This window comes from Rutilus rutilus (genome assembly GCF_951802725.1).
Source record: "Rutilus rutilus genome assembly, chromosome: 19".
Classification (NCBI taxonomy): domain Eukaryota; kingdom Metazoa; phylum Chordata; class Actinopteri; order Cypriniformes; family Leuciscidae; genus Rutilus; species Rutilus rutilus.
In genome coordinates, this window is record NC_140232.1 from 22958111 (window position 1) to 22970716 (window position 12606).

The 12606-nt window shown below is 36.4% G+C and overlaps 1 protein-coding gene across 2 annotated transcripts in view; it reads left to right on the plus strand.

The window, feature by feature from the left end:
- nol4la (nucleolar protein 4-like a) overlaps positions 1 to 12606 on the plus strand; it is a 45654-nt gene that overhangs the window by 24170 nt on the left and 8878 nt on the right. For both annotated transcript variants that reach the window (XM_084389025.1, XM_084389026.1), the window contains exons 3-5: positions 2565 to 2676; positions 4511 to 4620; positions 12295 to 12448. In XM_084389025.1, the coding sequence (XP_084245151.1) occupies positions 2565 to 2676; positions 4511 to 4620; positions 12295 to 12448 (376 nt within the window). The remainder of the gene's footprint in view (positions 1 to 2564; positions 2677 to 4510; positions 4621 to 12294; positions 12449 to 12606) is intronic.

Consider the following 12606-nt stretch of genomic DNA (forward strand, 5'->3'; position numbering starts at 1 on the left):
AAAGAATATCGTTGGACACATTTTTTTTAATGATTTTGTTCAGCTGATGAATGATAAAAAACATTGACAGCCAATCAGAATCCATCCTGCTGTAAAGAGCTCGAGCATTTAAAACGGCAGACAAGCACGCACTTAGAATAAACATTGCGATATCATCCGCTAGTGTGGACACTAATAGTTATCTTTATAGTTATCGTTCTTGGTGTGAACGGCCCTTTAACATATATTCTTATAGAGGTAGATAGGGGATGTGTAAGTGTATGATCTAGTATGCTTGATTATGCTCTCTTGTGCTGTGATTCCTTGGTGTGTGAAAGCAGGTGTTGGGTTCCAGCCCCCACTGAGCTTTGTGCTAATCACCTAATTAAAGTAATTAACTGCCTGATAGCCATGTTTTTGACATTTGGCACACATTGAACCACTCTTAAACTGCTGGACTACCAGACAAGCAAAGATCAGAACACTCTAAGGTCTCACCGATTGGCTATTACCTACAGAAATCAGCTGTGATTGGCTTGATTTTCTCTGGTTGAACTGACTTTCATTGGCTGTATAATTAGCTGCTGCTGACTCTGATTGGTGGTGTCCAGAAGCCTACATTTTTACATCCGTGGCCCTGTCCCAAATGCCGCCTGAGCCTTTCAGGTCCTGATCAGAGTCCATATTTTTGGCATAATGACACAGACAGTGATATGTGCCAGGTCTGCTATGAAGTCCATACCAGTAACAGAGTGACAGAAATAGTTATTGCAGATGAATATATTATATTATTTATTTATTTGTATTGTATATCAATATTACAATGATAATCTAATCTAATACAATCGTTTTGGGGTGATTCATATAATAATCAATTTATTATTGAAAAATAATATATTATATTAATTATCAATTATTTAGATTGTATGTCATAATAAAATAATCTAAAATACAACAATAATAATAATAATTATTATTTATTTTTATTATAATTATTATTATTGGAGTGGTGACTAATGGTAATAATGTTTTTCCAGTAATAAAAATAATAATAATATTTTCCAATTGTAATAGAGGTAGTAGTGGTAAGTAGTAGTATTAATAATAATAATAATAATAATAATAATAATTATTATTATTATTATTATTATTATTATTATTATTATTGGAAAATAATATGCTATGGTAATTAATAATTATTTTGATTGTATTTTACAACCTAATCTAAATTATAATTCAAATTTATTATATTTATTATAACAATTTGGGAGGGGTGAATAATAATAATAACTGCATATATAATCGTAATACACATTTTTCTCATTACTATTTATAGTATTATTTAATACTATGTAGGTATGTGTGCTCACTTTTTCACCTCTTATTCATTTGTACATATGTATATAAATCAACTTCAGCCTTAACTACTGAGTCTGTGACAAAAAAATGATTATTATGCTGCGTCCCAATTCGCGTACATATACTATGCCCTTAAAGTACATACTTTTGAGTGTGTAGCAGTAGAGTGGGCAAGCTTTGGGACGTACTATTATTCCATATCACCCTTCTCATCCTGTCCCACTACCCTTTCAAATACTGCTGCTATCTGCATACTGCCCTCTAGTGGTGGCCTGTCGGGACTGCAATCATGATGTTTTGAGATTGAGGCCACTGAAGGGGCACCCACACCACTCCCTGATATTTTTTGTCTTTTATTATAAAATGAAATGAATGTTTTTTGTGCATTAACAATGTTCTCTGTCACAATGGACCTCAGCTTATTCCTTTGAAGATGACTGGTTCATTATTTCAAACACAAAGGCTAAGGGAGCACCCCCAATACTAAAGATGCAAAAAGCTGTTTGCATGTGTGTGTGCGGGGGTGGCAGGGGCTGCACAATGTCCTTGGGGCAACGTTCACCTCCTCTTCTCAGCCAGTGCCCTGGAGAGCCCTGCTGTCAGGTCTCATAGCACAAGCAGCCCACAGAGACCAGCCCTGCCAGTCTGGGAGGAGGGGGCAGTCTGGGAGCATGGCATTCTGGGAGGTGCGGTTTTCCCTGGTTGGCCTTTTCCCTCTGTGCCACCTAAGGGGGGAGGGTGGAGGGCCTGCCATTGCTACTGCTCGATCACCCTCTCTGTGTGAAGGTCGCACACAGAAAGCCTCCAGGAGACGAAAGCAAGAGCAAAAGAGAGAGGAGGGAGAGGGCGCAGGGATGAGAGAGACCAGAAAAGATTTTTAGAATTTAGACAACATTTTGAGAAGGGGAAAGAAGAAAAGGGAGGCATTCCTAGACATTGTTAAAAATGAGTTTATTTAGCAAATACCTTTTGTGTTGCAGTTATGTTGTCATTAGGATGAAAATGAATAGCTCTGTTCCAGAACCTACTGTGGTTCCTTGCTCCCTACACCCTACTTCTGAACCCAACTAAGTGAACAGCCTTCATGTTGCATGCAGACCCTTTATCCTCAGTGGGTTTTTGTATACAGTAAACAATTTTTGTTGATACGCTCCCTTGTTTCTGCTTCTCTGTTTAATCTCTAAAATATTTGCTGACTCCTTTCCATTCTCTCCTTTGGTTGTCAGATTGCAGAGACCTACGCATTTCTTCCACGTGAGGCGGTGACTCGTTTCTTGATGAGTTGTGGAGAATGCCAGAAAAGGATGCACATCAACCCCAGCACGGCAGAGTTCAAAGGTCAGGCACCATTCTTGCACTTTCACGTCTAGATTTGCCATGTTTAACGATTTTGCACCGTACACATGAAGATGTGCCGCTGAGTAAATTGGAAATTTTTGTTCATTTTATCATTAATTAAAGTTTTGGGAGTGCATCACCCTTTAGCGGTAATTAGGAAAGATTAGGATTCCAAAATGTTCATTAAAGTCACACTGTTTTTGATGAGCCACAGAGGCAAGACTAAAATTCTGCGCTTTTACGGGCCCCTTGTAATTAATGCATGGATAATCCGACCCACGCGCTTCCCACAGTAAACAAATTAGATTACTGATTAACAAAAAAGAATGAAAAATAACGCTAAAGGAAATATGCACGCAATCCTTCAAGACATGACATAGCAGACACTCATGTGATGACCTTCAAATATGCTTTCTCTCTGGATATTTGCATCATTATTTAATTCAGAGACAGTAGAGCTGCTTCAATCACAACTTCATTATTGTCATAAAGTGACAGCAATATATACCTTTCCCAGCACACGAATCAGAAAGTGTCATTTTCCCACAGCTCTGAGATGTTGTACTCTATGTGCTGTATCTCTCTGCATAGACGTGATGTTGGTCTGCCATTAGTCACAGGCTGATGTGACTAATTCACGCTGCCACAGATAAGCTTGATTTCTATAGAGCTAAAATAGTTTCAAATTTTTCAATAAAATGATTCACCAGCGTGTAAGCTAATTTACATTTGCAAAAAAAAAAAAAAAAGTTTATATATTTGCAAAGTGCAATGCTCAAACTCATAACCTAATTCATATTCACAAAAAAACGATTTTCAAATGCATAACCAAATTTGTGCATTTGTGGAGAACGAATGTTACAGAAACTTTGAATAGTGAATTAGCTGACCAGCTTCTGCCTGCAGGGGTTCTGAAAGGAAGAGTCATCCCTGCTCTCCAAAGCAGGTTTTAGAATAAAAATTGCTATTGAACTTTTCACACTATATTGCGACTGGGAACTCTGTAGAGAGTCAGAAGATCTGTGTCCAAACAAAAGCCTGTCTGTGTTTATTGTGTTTGATTTTAACAAAGACCCGAGGGGGTTTCAGCAGGCTCTGTTGGAGCTGTCTCAAGAGCGCCTTCTAGGGGACTGAACTGAGTCATGCACACTATTGAGAATGGGACTGAGTGAAACAATATTGATTTACAAATTAATAATTACAAATAGGACATGTTTGAAAGTCTTATGAATTAACTACACCTTTACTAATAAGCTTTTTGAAGAAAATTATTTATACACTTATATATACACACTACCGTTCAAGTTTGGGGTCAGCAAGATTTTAAAAAAGAAAGAAAAAAGAAACTGATACTGATACTTCTATTCAGCTAGGATGCATTAAATAGATAAAAATGTCACTAAAAAGATTCATAATATTACAATAGATTTCTACTTCAAATAAATGCTGTTATTTGGTAAAGAACCGTGAAAAAATGTATCACAGTTTCCACAAAAATATTAAACAGCAAATCTGTTTTCAACTATTGATAATAATAAGAAATATTTCTTGAGCACTTGAGCAAGATTGAGTAATGGCTGCTGAAAATTCAGCTTTACAATCACGGGAATAAATTACATTTAATTATAGTACTTTTCACAGTATTGCTGTTTTTAATAAATGTTGCCTTGGTGAGCATAAGCGACTGCTATTAAAAATATGCAAAAATCTATAAAAAAATTTGACCACAAACTTTTGAACAGTAGTATGTATATAAATTCTGACATTTAAAAAAAATTTAAAATGTGAAAGTAAAAATTGAAATGTTATTTCTTTTGTTGTTTTTCACCCACAGAGAATGACCGGCCCACTTCTCTGGTCCCAGACCTCATCGACTACAACATGCCTCTCACTGCCACCTATCTAAAACAGATGAAACTACAGTGCATGAACACCAATGAGCAGGTAGGTAGAGAGCGAGAGATACAAGAGCACTGAAGAGAGAAAAAAAGCTTTGTTTTTACAATACATCAAAGTTGTCAGTTTAAAAAATAAATAAATATATATATATATATATATATATATATATTTATTAAGTTTTAAATACTTCAGTATTGACGTTACCGGTTTGTGTGTTTGCTGACTGCTCCTGAGTTTTAGAGACAATATATGGTATCATGATGCTAAATATTCCTTAGTATCTGGACAAAGAATTTAATGTAAAAGTCACTCAGCTCTAAGGAACTGTGACAAGTCCTTATGGTGCAATGTGTGGTTGTCAAGGTTAACTCTTATAGACATGGTTGCCTCAGCAACAGTATATGTGGATGCCTGGAATAGCAAGAGCTAGATGTGTCTGTGGGTCACTGTGCTATATAAATGGGGTGATGATAAACACACAACCCCCATCCTTGTGAAAGACAGTTCCTTATAGCACTGAAGTAAAACAGTACATTAATGTAATTTTATAGCTGAAACTAAAGAGCACATATTTAGAGAATGTTCTAACTGTAGAATATGTTCATAAAAGAAAGCTCAAGATGCATTTACAGCTCACTTAATGGCGTTTTCTAAGATTGCATGCAAAGCGTGAAACATCCAGAGGAAAGTCTAAAGGCCGTTGTGTACCTGTGACATGCTGCATTGCCCTTGCCCCAGCTTAGGTTAGAAACATCCACCGAGCTGGAGAAACTGGAAACCTTTATAGCAGATCTGGATCGTTATTTATTTCTTAGGTTAATATTTTAGTGCAATTTTCTTGATTTGTTATCACAACATTTTTTTTTGTGTCAAATCAACTTAACAATAATTTAATGTGGTTCAGATAACATAATATTTTGACTTTCTGTTGATTAAACCAATCTCTTTCATTATAGTAACAATTTTTTTTTAAATTTCAATGAACTTAAAATTTGAAGGCAACCAGGTTACTTACTTTTTTAAGTTAAACCAACAATAATTTTTAAGTGTAGGTATGCTTCAGGCCTGCGGGCAGGGGGCGCTGTTGTACCACTCTTTATAAAGTGAAAATAAGTTGCATGGAGTTGGATGATTTTTTGGTCACAAATGTTTCTGGGCAATAGGCTATGTGACTTTAGAAAACTACCCTTTTATAAAAACTAAAATTGTTAGACCTATTATGAGAATAGAATTGTTGTATTTGTTTAAGCTACGTGTTCTTCATGTTCAAAATAAGACACAATAAGATCTAAAATGTAAAAATAAGTATACGTAAAAATGAGACACAAAAACTTAAAGTGCTATTATTCGTCTGCATGTCAGGTGGCAACCAATCAGATTGCTTAGGTTGAATATTGTTTGGAGTTGTCTGTTTTATTGCCCTTTTGCTTAATGTAATTCACCTAACTATAGGATGTGTTCTGGGATCAACATTCCTATCAACCAATCAGATTTTGGGGCTAAATATAGGATTAGGGCTAGGGTAGGGGTTCAAACAACGTTCTTATCAACAAATCATTTTTCTCAGATTGTAAGGGTAGGTTATGTTTAGAGTGGTCTTACCTTCAGACAGCACACCAACAGGCCGTCTGTTGTTCAGTGATTTCAGATGCATATTGCACTTTCTCCATCTGGCACGCTCAATTTTAATTGGCTGGATTTACGCAACTTCTGGAGTGGGGGCAAACAGGATTTTTTTATTTTGTTTTGTTAGTCCGCCAGGAAACAAATGTACCAGGCTGATACAATGAACGCTGTTGAGGGTAAAATAATCACTGGATTAGTCAATGCTTGCAAGGTTAGTGCCATCAAATCTTTAAAATATACTCAGAGGTTTACAAGTAAACTAGATATCACCAAGGAGAATAATCGTTTATTATTATTTGTGACATTACCATTCAACAGTTTGGGGTCTATAGGATGTTTTTGGTATACAAAAGTCTCTTATGGTATACAGTAAAAAATAGTAATATTGTGTGATATTATTACAATTTAAAATAACTGTTTTTATTTTTATTTTAATATGTTTTTATTCTTTATACATGTTACTCCTGTGATGGCAAAGCTGAATTTTCAGCATCATTACTGCAGTGTCACATGTTGTTTCATGTAATCATTCTAATGTGCTGATTTGGTTCTCAAGAAACATTTGTCATTCTTATCAATGTTGAAAACAGTTGAAACCTTGATAAATAAAAAGTTTGAAAGAACAGCATTTATTATAAATATAATTTGTAAAAGACTTTACTGTCACATTTAATCAATAGAATGCTTTTTTTTTTTTTTTTACATACAGAAATTCTGATTTAAAAGTGTACACAATTTCTGTTTGATTAATTTCTGTCTGTCTTCTTCATCCTCTCATCTCCCTCTTTATTGTTTTACATGCCCCTTTAATTCCTGTGACTACATTGATCTTTTCTTGCTCCTGTCTTTTTCTTCTCTCTTTCTCATTGCTTGTGTTACTGATGCTCCACTTGGTACCTAATGGAGTCAGCACCGCACACATCAGTCCTCTAAACAAACCTCAGAGGGAACCAAATTTTTCACAAGGCTTAACTCTATGAATCACATGGACAAATGTTTACAACATGTGTGTGTGTCTCTGTGTGTGTGTGTGTTACCACATGCATACATATTGGTTCACAGCTGTACAGGACAGTGTGAAATCACTTTTACAAATAAACACCTGTCATGGTTTCAGTCTGTACTTTAGATAATAAATGTTGGGATCATGATGATGACCGGCATAACGCCATGTGACCAATTTTTTCAGGCTTCAGTCACAATACTGTACGTTTTAGAACAACAGGGGTCTCAAGCTCAAACTAATCCAATGCTTGATAAATCTGTTGTTACACCAGTTAGTTTGTGACCATTAGCTGATCTGTGGGGTCCCAGGATGTTTGTCCCAGAATTCCTTCCTGTTAGCAGTGCAGTGCTGAAAAGGGAAGTGAACCTGTGCGTTTGAGAGGCACATTGAGAGGCAATTCACAGTGACTTTTTCTTCTCTCTCTCACACACACACACACACACACACACACACACACACACACACACACACACACACACACACACACATCTTTATCTACACACCTGCATTTCTCACCTTCTCTTGAGCACCACTGATGATTACATTCTTTCAGCCTGCTCTACTCTTCAGAGTACCATGGTAACAATAAACACAGAATCAATTGTGTGTGTGTGTGTGTGTGTGTGTGTGTGTGTGTGTGTGTGTGTGTGTGTGTGTGTGTGTGTGTGTGTGTGTGTGTCTGTGTTGTTGTAAGAGAAAGACTCTTGGTAATGTGATTCTAAATAAATTGTGCTTATTAGTAAGTAGAATTTACTTTTAATTTTCAGGCCAAGTTAAAGTGTTTTAATGAATAAAATTGGAATGAGTGGCCTGTTGAGAATGGAGTACTTTGATGGCCAGGGGCTTGAGGGTGAGATGAATTAAATTCTGCGTTCAGGTGTATGTTAATGCTGATGGGGGATGGTTGGCTTGTGAAATGAGGGGTTTGTTTGTGAAAATGAGGAAGTGTCAAACATGTGTGGGGGTGGTTGCTAGTCTTTAACTCAGCGGCTACAAGATTAGCAATGGCATTGTGAAGGTTTGTTCTGAGCAGATGGGTGGCACAGGGTGTATTATGGGTTTTCCTGGAACATTTGGGGAGGGGTTTTGAGGGGAGGCTATGAAGAAAGCGTTGATGCTAACTTCTGAAGCTCTAGAACCTGCTGTAAGTCACTGTGAACTTTCTCACAGCTTCATCGTCATGACAACAGAGGTAGAGAGGTGCGTTCACGCCCATAGCGTAGGTGAAGACAAGGGTCACGACGTGATTCGCTATGCCTTCAGCCTGCTAAACATGGACCACCACTTATTCTGGCACACATACACTATGTCAGCGTGCATAGATAATGCAGATCATATTTAAAAACACGTTTAGGCTGAATAAATGTTAAGTCGTTTGGTCTTTGATGATAATGTAACATTTTAATTAGAACACACTGATGGCAAAAATATGCTAAAAGAGATATCAGCAATGCACTAACAATATTTTTTAAAGAAAAAACATTCGATTTTTTTTTTTTGCTGTAAGATGCTGAACACTGGTAAAATTATGTTGGAATACAAAGTTTGGTCTGTTACAGTATAAACACATTTTTGTCATTTTGCATATTATTCTTCAATTCAATTCAATTCAATTCAAATTTATTTGTATAGCGCTTTTCACAATACATATTGTTTCAAAGCAGCTTTACAGAAAGTGCATTTCAGAAATGTAGAGAAATACAGTTAGTTAATCATGTATTGATTTAGGGCATAAACATCGCCCGCGTCGAGTCGTCTCTTCATAGGCGCCGAGTCGTCTCTGCACGGGTGTTGGAGAATCTGTAGTTTCCATGAGAGGCTGGATACAAACTGGAGCTGACGATCTGTATTTACCTCGGGACTAGCGTCCGGAGATAACAACAGAAAAGCATATGGGAAATAATTAGCGTAGCTGCTGTTCGCAATATTAATGCATTCAATCTGATTCAACTGTAGTATAAAATGTAAGTATTATGTGAATGCCTGGCTGAAGAGATGCGTCTTTAATCTAGTTTTAAACTGGGACAGCGAGTCTGAGCCTCGAACAATATCAGGAAGGCCATTCCACAGTTTAGGAGCTAAATGTGAAAAAGCTCTCCCTCCTTTAGTGGACTTAGATATCCTAGGAATGACCAGAAGCCTCGAATTTAGTGATCTTAAAGAGCGCGATGGATTGTAGGGCGATAGAAGTTCCGTTAAATACACGGGAGCTAAACCATTTAGGGCTTTATAGGTCAGTAGCAATACTTTGTAATTGATACGGAACTTTATAGGTAACCAATGTAGAGACGACAGAATTGGTGTTATATGATCGTATTTTCTTGATCTAGTAAGAACTCTAGCGGCGGCATTTTGGACTAACTGTAGCTTGTTTATTGAGGATGCAGGACAACCAGCTAATAAAGCATTACAGTAATCTAGTCTCGAGGTCATGAATGCATGAACTAACTTTTCTGCATCAGAAACAGATAGCATGTTACGTAGCTTAGCAATGTTTCTAAGGTGGAAAAAGGCTGTTCTTGTAACATATGAAATATGATTTTCAAAAGACAAGTTGCGGTCTAATATAACACCCAGGTCTTTTACTGTAGAGGATAAAGTAACAGGACACCCTTCTAAATTAAAGTTGTATTGTAAGAGGTTTTGTGGGCAGTTTTTTGGACTAATAAGTAATACCTCCGTTTTATCTGAATTTAATAGCAGAAAATTACATGTCATCCAGTATTTTATATCTTTAACACACTCTGTTAATTTAGATAATTTAGCGTTTTCATCTGGTCGTGATGAAATATATATTTGAGTGTCATCAGCATAACAGTGGAAATTAATTCCATGTTTTCTTATAATATTACCAAGTGGCAGCATATATATTGAGAATAGCAGAGGGCCTAACACAGATCCTTGCGGTACACCGTAGTTTACTGACGTTATCTTCGATTTTTCCCCATTTACGCAGACAAAATGGTAACGGTCTGATAAGTACGATCTAAACCAGTTTAATGCCTGTCCCTGAACACCAGTGTAGTTTTGTAGTCGGTCTAAGAGTATTGTGTGATCTATAGTATCGAACGCAGCACTAAGATCAAGTAAAACTAGTATTGAGATACAGCCTTGGTCAGAAGCTAAAAGTAAATCATTTGTGATTTTAACGAGTGCAGTTTCAGTGCTATGGTGCGGCCTGAATCCTGACTGAAACTTTTCATAGATATCATTTTCTTGCAAGAAAGAGCACAGTTGAGCGGACACAACTTTTTCTAGTATTTTAGACATAAATGGAAGATTTGAAATGGGTCTGTAATTTGCTAGATTATTATGATCTAATTGTGGTTTCTTAATAAGAGGTTTTATAACTGCCAACTTGAATATTCTTGGAACATGACCTAAGGATAAAGACGAGTTAATAATATTGAGAAGAGGCTCTTCCACTACAGGTAACACTTGTTTCAGTAGTTTAGTTGGTATTGGATCTAATAAACACGTTGTTGGTTTAGATGCAATGATAAGTTTATTTAACTCTTCCTGTCCTATAGTTGCAAAGCGCTGTAATTGTTCTTGCGGGGTGATAATTGAGGCTGAATCATAAGACACCATTAAAGATTGTACATTTACAATTGTGTTTCTGATGCTTTCTATTTTCTCAGTGAAGAAATTCATAAAATCATTACTACTACACTGTGACAGAATATTTTGCTCCGGTAACGTCTGTTTATTTGTTAGTCTAGCGACGGTGTTAAATAAAAACCTTGGATTGTTTTGGTTGTTTTCTATTAGTTTGCGGAGATGCTCAGCCCTGGCTGCTTTTAGGGCCTTTTTATAACGTGACATACTGTCTTTCCATGCGATTCTAAAGACCTCTAGATTAGTTTGTTTCCATTTACGCTCTAAATTACGAGTTTCTCTCTTTAGAACATGCGTAACACAAAATGTCTTTGAACTTGAGCGATATTCATAAATTATCAATTTGTACTTCTTTGTCCTTCATGTGGTCATTTTTTGTGTGTATATATGTGTATGTGTTAAAGATATCGGCCTGCAAAAAATACATCCAATGATTTGTCCAATGATTTTCTTGACAAAAATGTTATTTTTGTCAAGAAAATCTGGACAATGGACCATTATGCAATAGACTAAATTTTAAAAGACTTTGAAATTGAGTGTTATTTTGGTATTTTAGTTATTAATATTTTGAATTGGCTTTTATTTTTATATTTTCAGTTTTCATTTCATTTCAAGGTTTTGTATTTATTATGTGTTAAAAAATATATTGTATTTTGTATCTTTTAGTATTTTTTTATATATATCTATATAGCTTTACTGTAATTAATATTTATTTCAGTTTTAGTCATTTTAGTACTTCAACTTATTTCAGTTAGTTTAGGTAATTTTTTTAAAAGTTTTTCATCAATTTTTTATTTTTTATTTTTTTATTTTAGCTTTATTTCAAATACCAAACTTTAGTTAACAATAACAACACTGGAAATTTAACACTGCTGCGAAAGCATACACACTTTATGTGGATTTTTCACAGCTTCAAACTTCAAAAAACAAAAATATGTGCATGCAATGAACTGTGTGTACTAAATGTTGTTCTGCAAATTCCCACCCAGAACATGATTCCTGAAGAAAACAATACATATCTCGTGTTCTTCTCATCCTGTGTGTGCATCTTTTGGGTTTTGGCTCCAACAGGGTTAAAAATAGCTCCCCTCGTATTCACTCATTATTTAAGAGTCTCGTCCTTCTGTCCCTCTCCATCCCACATTCCAAAATGTGGAGTTTTCTCAATAAAGGATACACTGGGAAGATAATGGGACTAAGGAAAGAGTTTGTAAAGTGAGATGTTGCGTGACAATCTTACATATAGCAGCATGGTTGAACCAAACAGGAAATGTAGGAAATTTAGAATGCTCATTTTGACACAGGTATGAGGACTTTGTCTGTGTCGAGATGCTGTGGAGGAGATATGGGAGAATCTAGTGATGTCTAGGCGATAGTGGGATGGGTGAGCTTCATTTTGTGCACAGAATATCCTGAGCTCTCTGACTTCCTCCTCCTCCCCCCTCTCTTTCTCTCTCACACACATACAGGATGAGAGTTCGGTAAGCAGTGAGGATTTGGACATGGCTGAGCCCGCGTGGGTCTCTACTGAGCGTGCTCCAGCCGCAGAGCCTAGCAGCCCCACCACCCCGTACACAGAGAGGATGCCTACACCCCCACAGCCCAGCATTAAAGAGGAAGAAGGTACGATGTCTCTTACTCACTCACACTGTGTTTATGTAGCTGTGCATTTTATTGAAATAACAGCCACCTTTTACCAATTTTTGTCAGTGTTTATCAGAGAAGACTCTGTGTTGGTTAGAGTCTGATAAGTGTCTTATAAAGCTGATGTTGAAGAGGTG